The sequence below is a fragment of the Hoplias malabaricus genome, chromosome 4, assembly GCF_029633855.1.
Source record: "Hoplias malabaricus isolate fHopMal1 chromosome 4, fHopMal1.hap1, whole genome shotgun sequence".
NCBI classification, from domain to species: domain Eukaryota; kingdom Metazoa; phylum Chordata; class Actinopteri; order Characiformes; family Erythrinidae; genus Hoplias; species Hoplias malabaricus.
This window is the reverse complement of record NC_089803.1, coordinates 5793318-5820127: the sequence shown is the minus strand read 5'-3', so window position 1 is coordinate 5820127 and position 26810 is coordinate 5793318. Positions and strand designations below refer to the sequence as shown.

Below are 26810 nucleotides of genomic sequence, written 5' to 3'. Positions count from 1 at the left end.
CACCTCAGATTCTCAGTAGAGTGTTCAGTGTTAAACACGTCACATCTATAGGTAGGTGTCCAATTCTGTCTGTTAGTTATTTATGGTGCATTACTGAAGGACTAAATGATTTCTTCAGACAAATGTCAGCATCCAGAACATTGTCAGTCATCATCATCATCATCTTTTCCGCTTATCCATTTTAGTGTCGTGGTGGCAACAGGGTGAATAAAAAAGCCCAGACGTCTCTGTCCCCCACAACTTCCACCAGCTCCTCCTAGGGGCATCCCCAGGCATTTCCAGGCCAGTCGGGAGATGTAATCCCTCCAGCGTGTCCTGAGTCTTCTGAGCCTTCTTCCAGTTGGACATGCCTGGTATACCTCCAGTGGGAGGCGTCCAGGAGGAATCTTTATCAGATGCCCGACCCACCTCAACTGACTCCTCTCAACGCAAGGGAGCAGTGACTCTATTTCGAGCTCCTCCCTAATCACTGAGCTACTTACCCAATCACGGAGAGTACGCCCAGCAACCCGTTGGAGAAAGCTCATTTTGGCCACTTGTATCTGACGGAGTTCAGTGCCCACATTGAACAAGTTTGGCTTACTGCTGAGGATGCGAACACAACTCAAAATCTGAGAATACAAGGACAGTACGACCCTGGCATGCAATACTCACAAAGCACCTCCCTCAGAATCACTCAGGGAACAGGGTCATACACCTTCTTCCTCCAAAATTCTAGGTTCGACTATCGTACGGATTCTCCTTTCCAGCACCTTGGCATAGACTTTCCCAAGGAGGCTGAAAAGTGTGATGCGACAATAATTGGCGCGCTTTCTCTGGTCCACTTTTTTTTTTATATAAACAGGAACCACTATCCCTGTTTGCCAATCCAAAGGCACCATTCCCGAAGTCCATGCAATATTGTAGAGGCGTGTCATCCAAGACAGCTCCACAGTATCAAGTGCCTTCAGTGACTCTGGGCAAATCTCATCCACTCCTGGGGCTTTGCCACTGCATCACATCACCACCTCAGTTACTTCAGCCAAGGAAATGGGATCTGAAACTTCTGGCCCTACCTCCTGCACAGGAGGCATGTCTGTCAGTCAAGTTTAGTTTCACCATCATTACTGAGCACTGCTTGGACAGTGTCCCCTCTCCACCTCCTGAGCTGGCTGAGTGTTTTCTAGAACCTCTTTGAGGCTACCTGGTAGTGATCTTCCATGGCCTTTCCAAACTCCTCCCATGCTCTGGATTTTGCTTCAGCAACTGTCACAGCTGCAGCCCTTTTTGCTTGCCGGTACCCATCCGCAGAATCGGAAGTTCCCTAAACCAGCCAAGACCAAAAAGCCTCCTTCTTCTGCTTGACAGCTTCCCTCACCCCCAGTGTCCACCAGTGGTTTCTTGGGTTGCCACCATAACAGGCACAGACAGGCTTATGAACATAGCTACATGTGGCTGCTTCCACAATGAAAGTCTGGAACAGAGTCCATTCAGACTCCATTCCCCCTACCATCTCCGGAACATGTGAAAAGTTCTCTCTGAGGTGAGAGTTGAAATCCATCCAGACAGAGGCCACTGCTAGCTTTTCCCAGCATACGTTTGGGCTTACTAGGTCTGTCCGGCATCTTTCCCCGCCATTGGATCCAACTCACCAACAGATGGTGATCGGTTGACAGCTCAGCCCCTCTCTTTACCCGAGTATCCAAAACATATGGATCCAGATCAGAAAATACGACCACAAAATCAATCATTGACCTTTGGCTCAAGGTTCTCTGGTACCAAGTATACTTATGAGCAGACTTATGTTTGAGTATGTTGTTCATTACGGACAAACCATGACTAGCAAACAAGTCCAATAACATCACACCACTCAGGTTCAGATCGGGCAGGCCGTTCCTCCCAATCTGTCCTCTTCAATTTTCCCAGTTATTACCAATAAAGTCCCCCAGCAAAACGATAGAGTCAAAGCATGGAATTCTCTCTAGAACACCTTCATTAGACTGATTAATTAACATCAGGTTTACTGTCACTCTCTAATCATTCTACACCTTCATTACACCTATTAACATCAGGTTTACCGCCACTCTCTAATCCTTCTACACCTTCATTAGACTGATTAACATCACGTTTACCATCACTCTCTAATCCTTCTACAACTTCATTAGACTGATTAACATAGGTTTACCGTCACACTCTAATCCTTCTACACCTTCATTAGACTGATTAACATCAGGTTTACCGTCACTCTCTAATCCTTCTCCACCTTCATTAGACTGATTAACATCAGGATTACCGTCACTCTCTAATCATTCTACACCTTCATTAGACTGATCAACATCAGGTTTACCATCACTCTCTAATCCTTCTCCACCTTCATTAGACTGATCAACATCAGGTTTACCATCACTCTCTAATCCTTCTCCACCTTCATTAGACTGATCAACATCAGGTTTACCGCCACTCTCTAATCCTTCTCCACCTTCATTAGACTGATTAACATCAGGTTTACCATCACTCTCTAATCCTTCTCCACCTTCATTAGACTGATCAACATCAGGTTTACCATCACTCTCTAATCCTTCTCCACCTTCATTAGACTGATCAACATCAGGTTTACCGCCACTCTCTAATGCTTCTCCACCTTCATTAGACTGATTAACATCAGGTTTACCATCACTCTCTAATCCTTCTCCACCTTCATTAGACTGATCAACATCAGGTTTACCGCCACTCTCTAATCCTTCTACAACTTCATTAGACTGATTAACATAGGTTTACCGTCACACTCTAATCCTTCTACACCTTCATTAGACTGATTAACATCAGGTTTACCGTCACTCTCTAATCCTTCTACACCTTCATTGGACTGATTAACATTAGGATTACCGTCACTCTCTAATCCTTCTACACCTTCATTAGACTGATTAACATCAGGATTACCGTCACTCTCTAATCCTTCTCCACCTTCATTAGACTGATCAACATCAGGTTTACCGTCACTCTCTAATCCTTCTCCACCTTCATTAGACTGATCAACATCAGGATTACCGTCACTCTCTAATCCTTCTCCACCTTCATTAGACTGATAAACATCAGGTTTACCGTCACTCTCTAATCCTTCTCCACCTTCATTAGACTGATTAACATCAGGTTTACCGTCACTCTCTAATCCTTCTCCACCTTCATTAGACTGATTAACATCAGGTTTACCATCACTCTCTAATCCTTCTACACCTTCATTAGACTGATTAACATCAGGTTTACCGTCACTCTCTAATCCTTCTCCACCTTCATTAGACTGATCAACATCAGGTTTATCACCACTCTCTAATCCTTCTCCACCTTCATTAGACTGATCAACATCAGGTTTACCGTCACTCTCTAATCCTTCTCCACCTTCATTACACTGATTAACATCAGGTTTACCGCCACTCTCTAATCCTTCTGCACCTTCATTAGACTGATTAACATCAGGTTTACCATCACTCTCTAATCCTTCTACAACTTCATTAGACTGATTAACATAGGTTTACCGTCACACTCTAATCCTTCTACACCTTCATTAGACTGATTAACATCAGGTTTACCGTCACTCTCTAATCCTTCTCCACCTTCATTAGACTGATTAACATCAGGATTACCGTCACTCTCTAATCCTTCTACACCTTCATTAGACTGATTAACATCAGGTTTACCATCACTCTCTAATCCTTCTACACCTTCATTAGACTGATTAACATCAGGTTTACCATCACTCTCTAATCCTTCTACACCTTCATTAGACTGATTAACATCAGGATTACCGTCACTCTCTAATCCTTCTACATCTTCATTAGACTGATCAACATCAGGTTTACCGTCACCCTCTAATCCTTCTACACCTTCATTAGACTGATTAACCTCAGGTTTACCGTCACTCTCTAATCCATCTCCACCTTCATTAGACTGATCAACATCAGGTTTACCACCACTCTCTAATCCTTCTACACCTTCATTAGACTGATCAACATCAGGTTTACCGTCACTCTCTAATCCTTCTCCACCTTCATTAGACTGATCAACATCAGGTTTACCGCCACTCTCTAATCCTTCTACAACTTCATTAGACTGATTAACATAGGTTTACCGTCACACTCTAATCCTTCTCCACCTTCATTAGACTGATTAACATCAGGTTTACCATCACTCTCTAATGCTTCTACACCTTCATTAGACTGATTAACATCAGGATTACCGTCACTCTCTAATCCTTCTACACCTTCATTGGACTGATCAACATCAGGTTTACCGTCACTCTCTAATCCTTCTCCACCTTCATTAGACTGATTAACATTAGGATTACCGTCACTCTCTAATCCTTCTACACCTTCATTAGACTGATTAACATCAGGATTACCGTCACTCTCTAATCCTTCTCCACCTTCATTAGACTGATCAACATCAGGTTTACCGTCACTCTCTAATCCTTCTCCACCTTCATTAGACTGATCAACATCAGGATTACCGTCACTCTCTAATCCTTCTCCACCTTCATTAGACTGATAAACATCAGGTTTACCGTCACTCTCTAATCCTTCTCCACCTTCATTAGACTGATTAACATCAGGTTTACCGTCACTCTCTAATCCTTCTCCACCTTCATTAGACTGATTAACATCAGGTTTACCATCACTCTCTAATCCTTCTACACCTTCATTAGACTGATTAACATCAGGTTTACCGTCACACGCTAATCCTTCTACACCTTCATTAGACTGATTAACATCAGGTTTACCGTCACTCTCTAATCCTTCTCCACCTTCATTAGACTGATCAACATCAGGTTCATCACCACTCTCTAATCCTTCTCCACCTTCATTAGACTGATCAACATCAGGTTTACCGTCACTCTCTAATCCTTCTCCACCTTCATTACACTGATTAACATCAGGTTTACCGCCACTCTCTAATCCTTCTGCACCTTCATTAGACTGATTAACATCAGGTTTACCATCACTCTCTAATCCTTCTACAACTTCATTAGACTGATCAACATCAGGTTCATCACCACTCTCTAATCCTTCTCCACCTTCATTAGACTGATCAACATCAGGTTTACCGTCACTCTCTAATCCTTCTCCACCTTCATTAGACTGATTAACATCAGGTTTACCATCACTCTCTAATCCTTCTACACCTTCATTAGACTGATTAACATCAGGTTTACCGTCACTCTCTAATCCTTCTCCACCTTCATTAGACTGATCAACATCAGGTTTATCACCACTCTCTAATCCTTCTCCACCTTCATTAGACTGATCAACATCAGGTTTACTGTCACTCTCTAATCCTTCTCCACCTTCATTACACTGATTAACATCAGGTTTACCGCCACTCTCTAATCCTTCTGCACCTTCATTAGACTGATTAACATCAGGTTTACCATCACTCTCTAATCCTTCTACAACTTCATTAGACTGATTAACATAGGTTTACCGTCACACTCTAATCCTTCTACACCTTCATTAGACTGATTAACATCAGGTTTACCGTCACTCTCTAATCCTTCTCCACCTTCATTAGACTGATTAACATCAGGATTACCGTCACTCTCTAATCCTTCTACACCTTCATTAGACTGATTAACATCAGGTTTACCATCACTCTCTAATCCTTCTACACCTTCATTAGACTGATTAACATCAGGTTTACCATCACTCTCTAATCCTTCTACACCTTCATTAGACTGATTAACATCAGGATTACCGTCACTCTCTAATCCTTCTACATCTTCATTAGACTGATCAACATCAGGTTTACCGTCACCCTCTAATCCTTCTACACCTTCATTAGACTGATTAACCTCAGGTTTACCGTCACTCTCTAATCCATCTCCACCTTCATTAGACTGATCAACATCAGGTTTACCACCACTCTCTAATCCTTCTACACCTTCATTAGACTGATCAACATCAGGTTTACCGTCACTCTCTAATCCTTCTCCACCTTCATTAGACTGATCAACATCAGGTTTACCGCCACTCTCTAATCCTTCTACAACTTCATTACACTGATTAACATCAGGTTTACCGTCACTCTCTAATGCTTCTACACCTTCATTAGACTGATTAACATCAGGATTACCGTCACTCTCTAATCCTTCTACACCTTCATTGGACTGATCAACATCAGGTTTACCGTCACTCTCTAATCCTTCTCCACCTTCATTAGACTGATTAACATTAGGATTACCGTCACACTCTAATCCTTCTCCACCTTCATTAGACTGATTAACATCAGGTTTACCGCCACTCTCTAATCCTTCTGCACCTTCATTAGACTGATTAACATCAGGTTTACCATCACTCTCTAATCCTTCTACATCTTCATTAGACTGATCAACATCAGGTTTACCGTCACCCTCTAATCCTTCTACACCTTCATTAGACTGATTAACCTCAGGTTTACCGTCACTCTCTAATCCATCTCCACCTTCATTAGACTGATCAACATCAGGTTTACCACCACTCTCTAATCCTTCTACACCTTCATTAGACTGATCAACATCAGGTTTACCGTCACTCTCTAATCCTTCTCCACCTTCATTAGACTGATCAACATCAGGTTTACCGCCACTCTCTAATCCTTCTACAACTTCATTACACTGATTAACATCAGGTTTACCGTCACTCTCTAATGCTTCTACACCTTCATTAGACTGATTAACATCAGGATTACCGTCACTCTCTAATCCTTCTACACCTTCATTGGACTGATCAACATCAGGTTTACCGTCACTCTCTAATCCTTCTCCACCTTCATTAGACTGATTAACATAGGTTTACCGTCACACTCTAATCCTTCTCCACCTTCATTAGACTGATTAACATCAGGTTTACCATCACTCTCTAATGCTTCTACACCTTCATTAGACTGATTAACATCAGGATTACCGTCACTCTCTAATCCTTCTACACCTTCATTGGACTGATCAACATCAGGTTTACCGTCACTCTCTAATCCTTCTCCACCTTCATTAGACTGATTAACATTAGGATTACCGTCACTCTCTAATCCTTCTACACCTTCATTAGACTGATTAACATCAGGATTACCGTCACTCTCTAATCCTTCTCCACCTTCATTAGACTGATCAACATCAGGTTTTCCGTCACTCTCTAATCCTTCTCCACCTTCATTAGACTGATCAACATCAGGATTACCGTCACTCTCTAATCCTTCTCCACCTTCATTAGACTGATAAACATCAGGTTTACCGTCACTCTCTAATCCTTCTCCACCTTCATTAGACTGATTAACATCAGGTTTACCGTCACTCTCTAATCCTTCTCCACCTTCATTAGACTGATTAACATCAGGTTTACCATCACTCTCTAATCCTTCTACACCTTCATTAGACTGATTAACATCAGGTTTACCGTCACACGCTAATCCTTCTACACCTTCATTAGACTGATTAACATCAGGTTTACCGTCACTCTCTAATCCTTCTCCACCTTCATTAGACTGATCAACATCAGGTTCATCACCACTCTCTAATCCTTCTCCACCTTCATTAGACTGATCAACATCAGGTTTACCGTCACTCTCTAATCCATCTCCACCTTCATTAGACTGATCAACATCAGGTTTACCATCACTCTCTAATCCTTCTACACCTTCATTAGACTGATTAACATCAGGATTACCGTCACTCTCTAATCCTTCTACATCTTCATTAGACTGATCAACATCAGGTTTACCGTCACCCTCTAATCCTTCTACACCTTCATTAGACTGATTAACCTCAGGTTTACCGTCACTCTCTAATCCATCTCCACCTTCATTAGACTGATCAACATCAGGTTTACCACCACTCTCTAATCCTTCTACACCTTCATTAGACTGATCAACATCAGGTTTACCGTCACTCTCTAATCCTTCTCCACCTTCATTACACTGATTAACATCAGGTTTACCGCCACTCTCTAATCCTTCTCCACCTTCATTAGACTGATCAACATCAGGTTTACCGCCACTCTCTAATCCTTCTCCACCTTCATTAGACTGATTAACATCAGGTTTACCATCACTCTCTAATCCTTCTCCACCTTCATTAGACTGATCAACATCAGGTTTACCGCCACTCTCTAATCCTTCTACAACTTCATTAGACTGATTAACATAGGTTTACCGTCACACTCTAATCCTTCTACACCTTCATTAGACTGATTAACATCAGGTTTACCATCACTCTCTAATCCTTCTCCACCTTCATTAGACTGATCAACATCAGGATTACCGTCACTCTCTAATCCTTCTACACCTTCATTAGACTGATTAACATCAGGATTACCGTCACTCTCTAATCCTTCTACACCTTCATTAGACTGATTAATATCAGGATTACTGTCACACTCTAATCCTTCTCCACCTTCATTAGACTGATCAACATCAGGTTCATCACCACTCTCTAATCCTTCTCCACCTTCATTAGACTGATCAACATCAGGTTTACCGTCACTCTCTAATCCTTCTCCACCTTCATTAGACTGATTAACATCAGGTTTACCATCACTCTCTAATCCTTCTACAACTTCATTAGACTGATTAACATAGGTTTACCGTCACACTCTAATCCTTCTACACCTTCATTAGACTGATTAACATCAGGTTTACCGTCACTCTCTAATCCTTCTCCACCTTCATTAGACTGATTAACATCAGGATTACCGTCACTCTCTAATCCTTCTACACCTTCATTAGACTGATTAACATCAGGTTTACCATCACTCTCTAATCCTTCTACACCTTCATTAGACTGATTAACATCAGGTTTACCATCACTCTCTAATCCTTCTACACCTTCATTAGACTGATTAACATCAGGATTACCGTCACTCTCTAATCCTTCTACATCTTCATTAGACTGATCAACATCAGGTTTACCGTCACCCTCTAATCCTTCTACACCTTCATTAGACTGATTAACCTCAGGTTTACCGTCACTCTCTAATCCATCTCCACCTTCATTAGACTGATCAACATCAGGTTTACCACCACTCTCTAATCCTTCTACACCTTCATTAGACTGATCAACATCAGGTTTACCGTCACTCTCTAATCCTTCTCCACCTTCATTAGACTGATCAACATCAGGTTTACCGCCACTCTCTAATCCTTCTACAACTTCATTAGACTGATTAACATAGGTTTACCGTCACACTTTAATCCTTCTCCACCTTCATTAGACTGATTAACATCAGGTTTACCATCACTCTCTAATGCTTCTACACCTTCATTAGACTGATTAACATCAGGATTACCGTCACTCTCTAATCCTTCTACACCTTCATTGGACTGATCAACATCAGGTTTACCGTCACTCTCTAATCCTTCTCCACCTTCATTAGACTGATTAACATTAGGATTACCGTCACTCTCTAATCCTTCTACACCTTCATTAGACTGATTAACATCAGGATTACCGTCACTCTCTAATCCTTCTCCACCTTCATTAGACTGATCAACATCAGGTTTACCGTCACTCTCTAATCCTTCTCCACCTTCATTAGACTGATCAACATCAGGATTACCGTCACTCTCTAATCCTTCTCCACCTTCATTAGACTGATAAACATCAGGTTTACCGTCACTCTCTAATCCTTCTCCACCTTCATTAGACTGATTAACATCAGGTTTACCGTCACTCTCTAATCCTTCTCCACCTTCATTAGACTGATTAACATCAGGTTTACCATCACTCTCTAATCCTTCTACACCTTCATTAGACTGATTAACATCAGGTTTACCGTCACACGCTAATCCTTCTACACCTTCATTAGACTGATTAACATCAGGTTTACCGTCACTCTCTAATCCTTCTCCACCTTCATTAGACTGATCAACATCAGTTTCATCACCACTCTCTAATCCTTCTCCACCTTCATTAGACTGATCAACATCAGGTTTACCGTCACTCTCTAATCCTTCTCCACCTTCATTACACTGATTAACATCAGGTTTACCGCCACTCTCTAATCCTTCTGCACCTTCATTAGACTGATTAACATCAGGTTTACCATCACTCTCTAATCCTTCTACAACTTCATTAGACTGATCAACATCAGGTTCATCACCACTCTCTAATCCTTCTCCACCTTCATTAGACTGATCAACATCAGGTTTACCGTCACTCTCTAATCCTTCTCCACCTTCATTAGACTGATTAACATCAGGTTTACCATCACTCTCTAATCCTTCTACACCTTCATTAGACTGATTAACATCAGGTTTACCGTCACTCTCTAATCCTTCTCCACCTTCATTAGACTGATCAACATCAGGTTTATCACCACTCTCTAATCCTTCTCCACCTTCATTAGACTGATCAACATCAGGTTTACTGTCACTCTCTAATCCTTCTCCACCTTCATTACACTGATTAACATCAGGTTTACCGCCACTCTCTAATCCTTCTGCACCTTCATTAGACTGATTAACATCAGGTTTACCATCACTCTCTAATCCTTCTACAACTTCATTAGACTGATTAACATAGGTTTACCGTCACACTCTAATCCTTCTACACCTTCATTAGACTGATTAACATCAGGTTTACCGTCACTCTCTAATCCTTCTCCACCTTCATTAGACTGATTAACATCAGGATTACCGTCACTCTCTAATCCTTCTACACCTTCATTAGACTGATTAACATCAGGTTTACCATCACTCTCTAATCCTTCTACACCTTCATTAGACTGATTAACATCAGGTTTACCATCACTCTCTAATCCTTCTACACCTTCATTAGACTGATTAACATCAGGATTACCGTCACTCTCTAATCCTTCTACATCTTCATTAGACTGATCAACATCAGGTTTACCGTCACCCTCTAATCCTTCTACACCTTCATTAGACTGATTAACCTCAGGTTTACCGTCACTCTCTAATCCATCTCCACCTTCATTAGACTGATCAACATCAGGTTTACCACCACTCTCTAATCCTTCTACACCTTCATTAGACTGATCAACATCAGGTTTACCGTCACTCTCTAATCCTTCTCCACCTTCATTAGACTGATCAACATCAGGTTTACCGCCACTCTCTAATCCTTCTACAACTTCATTAGACTGATTAACATAGGTTTACCGTCACACTCTAATCCTTCTCCACCTTCATTAGACTGATTAACATCAGGTTTACCATCACTCTCTAATGCTTCTACACCTTCATTAGACTGATTAACATCAGGATTACCGTCACTCTCTAATCCTTCTACACCTTCATTGGACTGATCAACATCAGGTTTACCGTCACTCTCTAATCCTTCTCCACCTTCATTAGACTGATTAACATTAGGATTACCGCCACTCTCTAATCCTTCTACACCTTCATTAGACTGATTAACATCAGGATTACCGTCACTCTCTAATCCTTCTCCACCTTCATTAGACTGATCAACATCAGGTTTACCGTCACTCTCTAATCCTTCTCCACCTTCATTAGACTGATCAACATCAGGTTTACCGTCACTCTCTAATCCTTCTCCACCTTCATTAGACTGATAAACATCAGATTTACCGTCACTCTCTAATCCTTCTCCACCTTCATTAGACTGATTAACATCAGGTTTACCATCACTCTCTAATCCTTCTACACCTTCATTAGACTGATTAACATCAGGTTTACCGTCACACGCTAATCCTTCTACACCTTCATTAGACTGATTAACATCAGGTTTACCGTCACTCTCTAATCCTTCTCCACCTTCATTAGACTGATCAACATCAGGTTCATCACCACTCTCTAATCCTTCTCCACCTTCATTAGACTGATCAACATCAGGTTTACCGTCACTTTCTAATCCTTCTCCACCTTCATTACACTGATTAACATCAGGTTTACCGCCACTCTCTAATCCTTCTGCACCTTCATTAGACTGATTAACATCAGGTTTACCATCACTCTCTAATCCTTCTACAACTTCATTAGACTGATTAACATAGGTTTACCGTCACACTCTAATCCTTCTACACCTTCATTAGACTGATTAACATCAGGTTTACCGTCACTCTCTAATCCTTCTCCACCTTCATTAGACTGATTAACATCAGGATTACCGTCACTCTCTAATCCTTCTACACGTGCATTAGACTGATTAACATCAGGTTTACCATCACTCTCTAATCCTTCTACACCTTCATTAGACTGATTAACATCAGGTTTACCATCACTCTCTAATCCTTCTCCACCTTCATTACACTGATTAACATCAGGTTTACCGCCACTCTCTAATCCTTCTCCACCTTCATTAGACTGATCAACATCAGGTTTACCGCCACTCTCTAATCCTTCTCCACCTTCATTAGACTGATTAACATCAGGTTTACCATCACTCTCTAATCCTTCTCCACCTTCATTAGACTGATCAACATCAGGTTTACCGCCACTCTCTAATCCTTCTACAACTTCATTAGACTGATTAACATAGGTTTACCGTCACACTCTAATCCTTCTACACCTTCATTAGACTGATTAACATCAGGTTTACCATCACTCTCTAATCCTTCTCCACCTTCATTAGACTGATCAACATCAGGATTACCGTCACTCTCTAATCCTTCTACACCTTCATTAGACTGATTAACATCAGGATTACCGTCACTCTCTAATCCTTCTACACCTTCATTAGACTGATTAATATCAGGATTACTGTCACACTCTAATCCTTCTCCACCTTCATTAGACTGATCAACATCAGGTTTACCGTCACTCTCTAATCCTTCTCCACCTTCATTAGACTGATTAACATCAGGTTTACCGTCACTCTCTAATCCTTCTCCACCTTCATTAGACTGATTAACATCAGGTTTACCATCACTCTCTAATCCTTCTCCACCTTCATTAGACTGATCAACATCAGGTTTACCGCCACTCTCTAATCCTTCTACAACTTCATTAGACTGATTAACATAGGTTTACGTCACACTCTAATCCTTCTACACCTTCATTAGACTGATTAACATCAGGTTTACCATCACTCTCTAATCCTTCTACACCTTCATTAGACTGATTAACATCAGGATTACCGTCACTCTCTAATCCTTCTACACCTTCATTGGACTGATCAACATCAGGTTTACCGTCACTCTCTAATCCTTCTCCACCTTCATTAGACTGATTAACATCAGGATTACCGTCACTCTCTAATCCTTCTACACCTTCATTGGACTGATCAACATCAGGTTTACCGTCACTCTCTAATCCTTCTACGCCTTCATTAGACTGATTAACATCAGGATTACCGTCACTCTCTAATCCTTCTACACCTTCATTAGACTGATTAACATCAGGTTTACCTTCACTCTCTAATCCTTCTCCACCTTCATTAGACTGATTAACATCAGGTTTACCTTCACTCTCTAATCCTTCTCCACCTTCATTAGACTGATCAACATCAGGTTTACCTTCACTCTCTAATCCTTCTCCACCTTCATTAGACTGATCAACATCAGGTTTACCGTCACTCTCTAATCCTTCTCCACCTTCATTAGACTGATTAACATCAGGTTTACCATCACTCTCTAATCCTTCTACACCTTCATTAGACTGATTAACATCAGGTTTACCGTCACACGCTAATCCTTCTACACCTTCATTAGACTGATTAACATCAGGTTTACCGTCACTCTCTAATCCTTCTCCACCTTCATTAGACTGATCAACATCAGGTTCATCACCACTCTCTAATCCTTCTCCACCTTCATTAGACTGATCAACATCAGGTTTACCGTCACTTTCTAATCCTTCTCCACCTTCATTACACTGATTAACATCAGGTTTACCGCCACTCTCTAATCCTTCTGCACCTTCATTAGACTGATTAACATCAGGTTTACCATCACTCTCTAATCCTTCTACAACTTCATTAGACTGATTAACATAGGTTTACCGTCACACTCTAATCCTTCTACACCTTCATTAGACTGATTAACATCAGGTTTACCGTCACTCTCTAATCCTTCTCCACCTTCATTAGACTGATTAACATCAGGATTACCGTCACTCTCTAATCCTTCTACACGTGCATTAGACTGATTAACATCAGGTTTACCATCACTCTCTAATCCTTCTACACCTTCATTAGACTGATTAACATCAGGTTTACCATCACTCTCTAATCCTTCTCCACCTTCATTACACTGATTAACATCAGGTTTACCGCCACTCTCTAATCCTTCTCCACCTTCATTAGACTGATCAACATCAGGTTTACCGCCACTCTCTAATCCTTCTCCACCTTCATTAGACTGATTAACATCAGGTTTACCATCACTCTCTAATCCTTCTCCACCTTCATTAGACTGATCAACATCAGGTTTACCGCCACTCTCTAATCCTTCTACAACTTCATTAGACTGATTAACATAGGTTTACCGTCACACTCTAATCCTTCTACACCTTCATTAGACTGATTAACATCAGGTTTACCATCACTCTCTAATCCTTCTCCACCTTCATTAGACTGATCAACATCAGGATTACCGTCACTCTCTAATCCTTCTACACCTTCATTAGACTGATTAACATCAGGATTACCGTCACTCTCTAATCCTTCTACACCTTCATTAGACTGATTAATATCAGGATTACTGTCACACTCTAATCCTTCTCCACCTTCATTAGACTGATCAACATCAGGTTTACCGTCACTCTCTAATCCTTCTCCACCTTCATTAGACTGATTAACATCAGGTTTACCGTCACTCTCTAATCCTTCTCCACCTTCATTAGACTGATTAACATCAGGTTTACCATCACTCTCTAATCCTTCTCCACCTTCATTAGACTGATCAACATCAGGTTTACCGCCACTCTCTAATCCTTCTACAACTTCATTAGACTGATTAACATAGGTTTACGTCACACTCTAATCCTTCTACACCTTCATTAGACTGATTAACATCAGGTTTACCATCACTCTCTAATCCTTCTACACCTTCATTAGACTGATTAACATCAGGATTACCGTCACTCTCTAATCCTTCTACACCTTCATTGGACTGATCAACATCAGGTTTACCGTCACTCTCTAATCCTTCTCCACCTTCATTAGACTGATTAACATCAGGATTACCGTCACTCTCTAATCCTTCTACACCTTCATTGGACTGATCAACATCAGGTTTACCGTCACTCTCTAATCCTTCTACGCCTTCATTAGACTGATTAACATCAGGATTACCGTCACTCTCTAATCCTTCTACACCTTCATTAGACTGATTAACATCAGGTTTACCTTCACTCTCTAATCCTTCTCCACCTTCATTAGACTGATTAACATCAGGTTTACCTTCACTCTCTAATCCTTCTCCACCTTCATTAGACTGATCAACATCAGGTTTACCTTCACTCTCTAATCCTTCTCCACCTTCATTAGACTGATCAACATCAGGTTTACCGTCACTCTCTAATCCTTCTCCACCTTCATTAGACTGATTAACATCAGGTTTACCATCACTCTCTAATCCTTCTACACCTTCATTAGACTGATTAACATCAGGTTTACCATCACTCTCTAATCCTTCTCCACCTTCATTAGACTGATCAACATCAGGTTTACCGTCACTCTCTAATCCTTCTCCACCTTCATTAGACTGATTAACATCAGGTTTACCATCACTCTCTAATCCTTCTACACCTTCATTAGACTGATTAACATCAGGTTTACCTTCACTCTCTAATCCTTCTCCACCTTCATTAGACTGATTAACATCAGGTTTACCTTCACTCTCTAATCCTTCTCCACCTTCATTAGACTGATTAACATCAGGATTACCGTCACTCTCTAATCCTTCTACACCTTCATTGGACTGATCAACATCAGGTTTACCGTCACTCTCTAATCCTTCTCCACCTTCATTAGACTGATCAACATCAGGTTTACCCCCACTCTCTAATCCTTCTCCACCTTCATTAGACTGATCAACATCAGGTTTACCGTCACTCTCTAATCCTTCTCCACCTTCATTAGACTGATTAACATCAGGTTTACCGTCACTCTCTAATCCTTCTACACCTTCATTAGACTGATTAACATCAGGTTTACCGTCACCCTCTAATCCTTCTACTTCTTCATAAGACTGATCAACATCAGGTTTACCGTCACTCTCTAATCCTTCTACAACTTCATTAGACTGATTAACATCAGGTTTACCGTCACTCTCTAATCCTTCTCCACCTTCATTAGACTGATTAACATCAGGTTTACCGTCACTCTCTAATCCTTCTACACCTTCATTAGACTGATTAACATCAGGTTTACCGTCACTCTCTAATCCTTCTCCACCTTCATTAGACTGATCAACATCAGGTTTACCACCACTCTCTAATCCTTCTACACCTTCATTAGACTGATCAACATCAGGTTTACTGTCACTCTCTAATCCTTCTCCACCTTCATTAGACTGATCAACATCAGGTTTACCGCCACTCTCTAATCCTTCTACACCTTCATTAGACTGATTAACATCAGGTTTACCATCACTCTCTAATCCTTCTCCACCTTAATTAGACTGATCAACATCAGGTTTACCATCACTCTCTAATCCTTCTCCACCTTCATTAGACTGATCAACATCAGGTTTACCGCCACTCTCTAATCCTTCTCCACCTTCATTAGACTGATTAACATCAGGTTTACCATCTCTCTCTAATCCTTCTTCACCTTCATTAGACTGATCAACATCAGGTTTACCGTCACACTCTAATCCTTCTCCACCTTCATTAGACTGATTAACATCAGGTTTACCATCACTCTCTAATCCTTCTACACCTTCATTAGACTGATTAACATCAGGTTTACCGTCACCCTCTAATCCTTCTCCACCTTCATTAGACTGATTAACATCAGGTTTACCATCACTCTCTAATCCTTCTCCACCTTCATTAGACTGATCAACATCAGGTTTACCGCCACTCTCTAATCCTTCTACAACTTCATTAGACTGATTAACATAGGTTTACCGTCACACTCTAATCCTTCTACACCTTCATTAGACTGATTAACATCAGGTTTACCATCACTCTCTAATCCTTCTACACCTTCATTATACTGATTAACATCAGGTTTACCGTCACACTCTAATCCTTTTACACCTTCATTAGACTGATTAACATAGGTTTACCGTCACTCTCTAATCCTTCTCCACCTTCATTAGACTGATTAACATCAGGTTTACCATCACTCTCTAATCCTTCTCCACCTTCATTAGACTGATTAACATCAGGTTTACCATCACTCTCTAATCCTTCTCCACCTTCATTAGACTGATCAACATCAGGTTTACCCCCACTCTCTAATCCTTCTCCACCTTCATTAGACTGATTAACATCAGGTTTACCGTCACTCTCTAATCCTTCTCCACCTTCATTAGACTGATTAACATCAGGTTTACCATCACTCTCTAATCCTTCTACACCTTCAATAGACTGATTAACATCAGGTTTACCGTCACCCTCTAATCCTTCTACACCTTCATTAGACTGATTAACATCAGGTTTACCATCACTCTCTAATCCTTCTCCACCTTCATTAGACTGATCAACATCAGGTTTACCGTCACTCTCTAATCCTTCTCCACCTTCATTAGACTGATTAACATCAGGTTTACCATCACTCTCTAATCCTTCTACACCTTCATTAGACTGATTAACATCAGGTTTACCTTCACTCTCTAATCCTTCTCCACCTTCATTAGACTGATTAACATCAGGTTTACCTTCAATCTCTAATCCTTCTCCACCTTCATTAGACTGATTAACATCAGGTTTACCTTCACTCTCTAATCCTTCTCTACCTTCATTAGACTGATCAACATCAGGTTTACCGTCACTCTCTAATCCTTCTCCACCTTCATTAGACTGATTAACATCAGGTTTACCATCACTCTCTAATCCTTCTCCACCTTCATTAGACTGATCAACATCAGGTTTACCCCCACTCTCTAATCCTTCTCCACCTTCATTAGACTGATCAACATCAGGTTTACCGTCACTCTCTAATCCTTCTCCACCTTCATTAGACTGATTAACATCAGGTTTACCATCACTCTCTAATCCTTCTACACCTTCATTAGACTGATTAACATCAGATTTACCGTCACCCTCTAATCCTTCTACTTCTTCATAAGACTGATCAACATCAGGTTTACCATCACTCTCTAATCCTTCTACACCTTCATTAGACTGATTAACATCAGGTTTACCTTCACTCTCTAATCCTTCTCCACCTTCATTAGACTGATTAACATCAGGTTTACCTTCACTCTCTAATCCTTCTCCACCTTCATTAGACTGATCAACATCAGGTTTACCGTCACTCTCTAATCCTTCTCCACCTTCATTAGACTGATTAACATCAGGTTTACCATCACTCTCTAATCCTTCTACACCTTCATTAGACTGATTAACATCAGGTTTACCATCACTCTCTAATCCTTCTCCACCTTCATTAGACTGATCAACATCAGGTTTACCGTCACTCTCTAATCCTTCTCCACCTTCATTAGACTGATTAACATCAGGTTTACCATCACTCTCTAATCCTTCTACACCTTCATTAGACTGATTAACATCAGGTTTACCTTCACTCTCTAATCCTTCTCCACCTTCATTAGACTGATTAACATCAGGTTTACCTTCACTCTCTAATCCTTCTCCACCTTCATTAGACTGATTAACATCAGGATTACCGTCACTCTCTAATCCTTCTACACCTTCATTGGACTGATCAACATCAGGTTTACCGTCACTCTCTAATCCTTCTCCACCTTCATTAGACTGATCAACATCAGGTTTACCCCCACTCTCTAATCCTTCTCCACCTTCATTAGACTGATCAACATCAGGTTTACCGTCACTCTCTAATCCTTCTCCACCTTCATTAGACTGATTAACATCAGGTTTACCATCACTCTCTAATCCTTCTACACCTTCATTAGACTGATTAACATCAGGTTTACCGTCACCCTCTAATCCTTCTACTTCTTCATAAGACTGATCAACATCAGGTTTACCGTCACTCTCTAATCCTTCTACAACTTCATTAGACTGATTAACATCAGGTTTACCGTCACTCTCTAATCCTTCTCCACCTTCATTAGACTGATTAACATCAGGTTTACCGTCACTCTCTAATCCTTCTACACCTTCATTAGACTGATTAACATCAGGTTTACCGTCACTCTCTAATCCTTCTCCACCTTCATTAGACTGATCAACATCAGGTTTACCACCACTCTCTAATCCTTCTACACCTTCATTAGACTGATCAACATCAGGTTTACTGTCACTCTCTAATCCTTCTCCACCTTCATTAGACTGATCAACATCAGGTTTACCGCCACTCTCTAATCCTTCTACACCTTCATTAGACTGATTAACATCAGGTTTACCATCACTCTCTAATCCTTCTCCACCTTCATTAGACTGATCAACATCAGGTTTACCATCACTCTCTAATCCTTCTCCACCTTCATTAGACTGATCAACATCAGGTTTACCGCCACTCTCTAATCCTTCTCCACCTTCATTAGACTGATTAACATCAGGTTTACCATCTCTCTCTAATCCTTCTTCACCTTCATTAGACTGATCAACATCAGGTTTACCGTCACACTCTAATCCTTCTCCACCTTCATTAGACTGATTAACATCAGGTTTACCATCACTCTCTAATCCTTCTACACCTTCATTAGACTGATTAACATCAGGTTTACCGTCACCCTCTAATCCTTCTCCACCTTCATTAGACTGATTAACATCAGGTTTACCATCACTCTCTAATCCTTCTCCACCTTCATTAGACTGATCAACATCAGGTTTACCGCCACTCTCTAATCCTTCTACAACTTCATTAGACTGATTAACATAGGTTTACCGTCACACTCTAATCCTTCTACACCTTCATTAGACTGATTAACATCAGGTTTACCATCACTCTCTAATCCTTCTACACCTTCATTATACTGATTAACATCAGGTTTACCGTCACACTCTAATCCTTTTACACCTTCATTAGACTGATTAACATAGGTTTACCGTCACTCTCTAATCCTTCTCCACCTTCATTAGACTGATTAACATCAGGTTTACCATCACTCTCTAATCCTTCTCCACCTTCATTAGACTGATTAACATCAGGTTTACCATCACTCTCTAATCCTTCTCCACCTTCATTAGACTGATCAACATCAGGTTTACCCCCACTCTCTAATCCTTCTCCACCTTCATTAGACTGATTAACATCAGGTTTACCGTCACTCTCTAATCCTTCTCCACCTTCATTAGACTGATTAACATCAGGTTTACCATCACTCTCTAATCCTTCTACACCTTCAATAGACTGATTAACATCAGGTTTACCGTCACCCTCTAATCCTTCTACACCTTCATTAGACTGATTAACATCAGGTTTACCATCACTCTCTAATCCTTCTCCACCTTCATTAGACTGATCAACATCAGGTTTACCGTCACTCTCTAATCCTTCTCCACCTTCATTAGACTGATTAACATCAGGTTTACCATCACTCTCTAATCCTTCTACACCTTCATTAGACTGATTAACATCAGGTTTACCTTCACTCTCTAATCCTTCTCCACCTTCATTAGACTGATTAACATCAGGTTTACCTTCAATCTCTAATCCTTCTCCACCTTCATTAGACTGATTAACATCAGGTTTACCTTCACTCTCTAATCCTTCTCTACCTTCATTAGACTGATCAACATCAGGTTTACCGTCACTCTCTAATCCTTCTCCACCTTCATTAGACTGATTAACATCAGGTTTACCATCACTCTCTAATCCTTCTCCACCTTCATTAGACTGATCAACATCAGGTTTACCCCCACTCTCTAATCCTTCTCCACCTTCATTAGACTGATCAACATCAGGTTTACCGTCACTCTCTAATCCTTCTCCACCTTCATTAGACTGATTAACATCAGGTTTACCATCACTCTCTAATCCTTCTACACCTTCATTAGACTGATTAACATCAGATTTACCGTCACCCTCTAATCCTTCTACTTCTTCATAAGACTGATCAACATCAGGTTTACCATCACTCTCTAATCCTTCTACACCTTCATTAGACTGATTAACATCAGGTTTACTGTCACTCTCTAATCCTTCTCCACCTTCATTAGACTGATCAACATCAGGTTTACCACCACTCTCTAATCCTTCTACACCTTCATTAGACTGATCAACATCAGGTTTACTGTCACTCTCTAATCCTTCTCCACCTTCATTAGACTGATCAACATCAGGTTTACCGCCACTCTCTAATCCTTCTACACCTTCATTAGACTGATTAACATCAGGTTTACCATCACTCTCTAATCCTTCTCCACCTTCATTAGACTGATCAACATCAGGTTTACCGTCACTCTCTAATCCTTCTCCACCTTCATTAGACTGATTAACATCAGGTTTACCATCACTCTCTAATCCTTCTCCACCTTCATTAGACTGATCAACATCAGGTTTACCCCCACTCTCTAATCCTTCTCCACCTTCATTAGACTGATCAACATCAGGTTTACCGTCACTCTCTAATCCTTCTCCACCTTCATTAGACTGATTAACATCAGGTTTACCATCACTCTCTAATCCTTCTACACCTTCATTAGACTGATTAACATCAGATTTACCGTCACCCTCTAATCCTTCTACTTCTTCATAAGACTGATCAACATCAGGTTTACCGTCACTCTCTAATCCTTCTACACCTTCATTAGACTGATTAACATCAGGTTTACTGTCACTCTCTAATCCTTCTCCACCTTCATTAGACTGATCAACATCAGGTTTACCACCACTCTCTAATCCTTCTACACCTTCATTAGACTGATCAACATCAGGTTTACTGTCACTCTCTAATCCTTCTCCACCTTCATTAGACTGATCAACATCAGGTTTACCGCCACTCTCTAATCCTTCTACACCTTCAATAGACTGATTAACATCAGGTTTACCATCACTCTCTAATCCTTCTCCACCTTCATTAGACTGATCAACATCAGGTTTACCATCACTCTCTAATCCTTCTACACCTTTATTATACTGATTAACATCAGGTTTACCGTCACACTCTAATCCTTTTACACCTTCATTAGACTGATTAACATAGGTTTACCGTCACTCTCTAATCCTTCTCCACCTTCATTAGACTGATTAACATCAGGTTTACCATCACTCTCTAATCCTTCTCCACCTTCATTAGACTGATTAACATCAGGTTTACCATCACTCTCTAATCCTTCTACACCTTCATTATACTGATTAACATCAGGTTTACCGTCACACTCTAATCCTTTTACACCTTCATTAGACTGATTAACATAGGTTTACCGTCACTCTCTAATCCTTCTCCACCTTCATTAGACTGATTAACATCAGGTTTACCATCACTCTCTAATCCTTCTCCACCTTCATTAGACTGATTAACATCAGGTTTACCATCACTCTCTAATCCTTCTCCACCTTCATTAGACTGATCAACATCAGGTTTACCCCCACTCTCTAATCCTTCTCCACCTTCATTAGACTGATTAACATCAGGTTTACCGTCACTCTCTAATCCTTCTCCACCTTCATTAGACTGATTAACATCAGGTTTACCATCACTCTCTAATCCTTCTACACCTTCATTAGACTGATTAACATCAGGTTTACCATCACCCTCTAATCCTTCTACACCTTCATTAGACTGATCAACATCAGGTTTACCGTCACTCTCTAATCCTTCTACACCTTCATTAGACTGATTAACATCAGGTTTACCGTCACTCTCTAATCCTTCTCCACCTTCATTAGACTGACCAACATCAGGTTTACCACCACTCTCTAATCCTTCTACACCTTCATTAGACTGATCAACATCAGGTTTACCGTCACTCTCTAATCCTTCTACACCTTCATTAGACTGATCTACATCAGGTTTACCACCACTCTCTAATCCTGTTGTTTGAGTCTCTACACATGGATGTTTATTAAGTAAAACACTGTCCTCTATGAAATCCCTAATGATTCCCTGAAGCTAAGTCAGAAAATAAATGTGTTTTCCCTGTGTTCTCCCTGTGTCCACGTTGGTTTCCTCATAGGGTCCAGAAACACACATCAGTAGGTGGATTGGTGACTCAAAAGTGTCCATAGGTGTGAGTGAATGTGTGTGTGTGTGTGTGTGTGTGGGAAGGACTTGCGTACCATACAGGGTGTGTTCCTGCCCTGTGCCCGGGTAGGCTCCGGACCCACCCCCACCCTGAACTGGATAAGGGTTACAGGCAATGAATGAATGAATGAATGAATGAATGAAATTCAAATTTATACTATTCACACATTTAAAAATGTAAAACTTGAAATAAACCACATACATGTCTTGGAGATGCTATAGCTATCCTAAGGGTAATTTCAGCACCACAAAGCACCTCTCTGGCACAGCCCATAATCCTGTGACCCTTGGAAGCTCTTGTTGCACCCTTGAACAGACCTGACTCTGCGTTCTTGTTTGGTGTTGAAGTTACATTTCCACAAAGCTTTCAGGATTCATGCACACATATAACAGGGAGGCTGAGCTCAACGAGGCTGAACTCTCACTCTCCAACTCTAATCTGCTATGCTCTGCTGTTTCACTCCCTGCTGACATCATCACTGAACTTTGACCTCTCTTGAAAAAGCAACAATATATAAAGTAAAATGCTATACAACATTGTTGAAAATCAAAACACAACAAAATCAGGATATGCTTCCTCTGAAATGTAAACCTATTCCAAAGAAATAATGAAAAAAATATAAATTATTAAAAGGTACATTGTCACCAATCTCTAGGTCACAACACTCAGCAGCTCAGCAGGAACATGCAGAGAGAGATGTGGGAAAATGAGCACAGGCTTTAACTAACACACACACACACACACATGCGTTTCCATTCTTGTATTTGTGGAGTTCTATATTTATTAACCTGTTCACATTTGTATTCAGAATAAATCCTAAGGTAATGGTGATGTTTTATTGTGTTTGTGGGGACTAAAGCTCCTTAGGATGAAGCTCTGCAGCTTTTCATTAAATTTCCAAACACTGCAGTTTTAAAATGTAAAAAAATTATGATTTCATTCAAAAGTGACATTTTGATTAAAACGTGCACAAATAAATAGAAAAGTCCACAAAAGTCAGACGCATTTGTTCATTTCCTAATTGTGATCAGATCATAGAGACAGAAATACATATCACAACCCGTTATTAGATTTTTGATTCATTAGATTCATAAAGCAACAATAACATAATATTTTATTGTATTATTTTCTGATTTTGGATTCTCAGTTGAATGTAAAAATAACTAATGATACACAGATATTCCATGCTATTTATAAAAATATGTAGGTACTTTTCTTCATTTCCATAGAGAGGGTCCACTTTGCATCATGAGCCCATGCTTCAGTGCTCTGCTAGTGTTTATAGTCCTGTGAGTTTAACACTTCATGACTGAGAGCTGCTGCCCCACAGACTTCACCCACAGCAACCATGACTTTGGTCTCCATCTTCATCTGGACACTGGCGCTCTGGACGAGAGGTAACACACTCAGTTACCTTTTCAAGAGATGTATACATCTTAGTAGAAATAGTATATGTATTTACCATTAGAAATTACAGTAAACAAACCTTAGAACATAGCAGTTCAATTTATTAAATAATTAAACTCAAACATAAATAATTTAAAAGATTATGAAATAATTTAAATTCTACTTCATCTAAAGTACCCAACTTGTATATTATTTCAAATATACTTTTTAATTAAATAAAAATATTACTTACTCTATTGTAAATAGTTTTTTTATTATTATAATTTGTTTACACATTTTATTTAATTTTCCTTTAGGGTCCAGTGGTCAGGTGACTGTGACTCAGACTCCTCCAGTGAAAACTGTTTCTACAGGACAATCAGCCACCATCAACTGTAGAACCAGCCCTAATGTCTACACTAATTCTAATGGTGACCATATGGCCTGGTATCAGCAGAAACCTGGAGAAGCTCCTAAACTCCTGATCTACTTGGCTAACAGGAGACAGTCAGGTATTTCAGATCGTTTCAGTGGCAGTGGATCTGGATCTGAATTCACTCTGACCATCAGTAACGTCCAGACTGAAGATGCAGGAGATTATTACTGTCAGAGTTACCATAGCATCACTGGTAGCTGGTTCACACAGTGAAATAGAGTCGTACAAAAACCTCCCTCAGTCAGAGACTGCACTGCTGCAGCTGCACCCTACTGCAGGTGCTGAGGGGGAGGATGATACACACAATAACACACTCTGTGGAGGAGAGACACATACCTCACTAACACACACACAATAACACACTCTGTGGAGGAGAGACACACACCTCACTAACACACACCTTCACACACAATAACACACTCTGTGGAGGAGAGACACACACCTCACTAACACACACCTCCACACACAATAACACACTCTGTGGAGGAATGTCTCCAACATGATCACACACACAGTTCAGTTTCACAGTTTGTTGAACCACTGAAAAGTTAATGATCTCTCTCTAAATCTAATGCTCCGTTTATTGAACTTGTAAGAGATGATCACCTCAGTTTCTCAGTAGAGTGTTCAGTGCTAAACACGTCATATCTGCAGGTAGGTGTCCACTTCTGTCCACTGGGTTTTTTGATGGTTTCCTTGTCTGTAAGCGCTTATTCAGGTCAGGGTCGCGTGGGTCTGGAGCCTATCCAGAATCAGTTATTGCAAGTCAGGGACATACCCTGGATTAGGGTGCATACTTTTATAACCTTAAAAAGGAGGATATAACTCCACCAGGGGAAAACATCCTTCTAAAGATTGCATTCATCAATTTCAAGAAACTCACAGTATGATATGGTGTGTAGCTGAAATGCTTTCACGAGTGTACAGAATAATTTCAACATTAGGTAACATCAAAACCTATGTAAAAGAGCTAACCAAGTTGAGCTACAAATCTCTAATATAATTTAGAATATTTCTCACCAATCCTGTGTAGTGTCTTTACCTGTCCAATTTTAGCTTAGACAAGTAAGTCATCATATTAGATGACTGCATATTATATTAGCTAGAATTAATTATTATTCATGAATTATGCTCAGTGACCCACTGTAGTTCTTGGCTCTGAAATTGAATGTGAACTAGAAGGAATTATTCTGTACAAGAAAAGTGCACACACAAATAACCAAGGATTGGTTTTATCACACAACTGGTTTATTAATAATAATATTGAATAATGAATATTGATTATACATTCATATAATGAAATGAATTATAGCAATAAATGAGGGAACATGGATTTTAATATATGAGGAAATTTCTCTATGATAATTATCCTAAATTCTAGAAAGGCTATTGTTTATCCCAGCAGTCATTCAGCACTAACCTCCTGAGCAATGAAAGAAATAAAACCATGTGACCTTACATAGCCCGGGAGATGGACTGGGAGCATGTCGCTGACGCGCGGTGTTTTCCGGCATGTCTTCCCGGAGAACTGCAGACACGGGCCTTGTAGCATTGCAGCTGCCGGCGTTCCTTTTCTCCCCCTTTTCAGAGACATGTGGAGCTGGTGGCGTTCTGAAGTTCTCTGTGGAGATTCTCCGTCATCGCTGACCTGCTGCCTTGTGAGAGACACATCCATGCAGGTCTCTCCTGGGCCTCATCTCAGAAGGTCATTCTGAGGGTGCGTGTGGCCGTCTTCATCGCTGTTCCGGAAGCTTTTATTATCCCTTTGAAGGTCTGA

The 26810-nt window shown here is 40.5% G+C and overlaps 1 gene segment (V, D, J or C); it reads left to right on the top strand.

Moving 5' to 3' along the window:
• Positions 1–24436: 24436 nt before the first annotated feature.
• Positions 24437–26810, top strand: LOC136694858 (immunoglobulin kappa variable 4-1-like). The segment is given in 3 exon segments: positions 24437–24608; positions 24915–25233; positions 26651–26810. Coding segments are annotated over 3 exon segments (528 nt in total).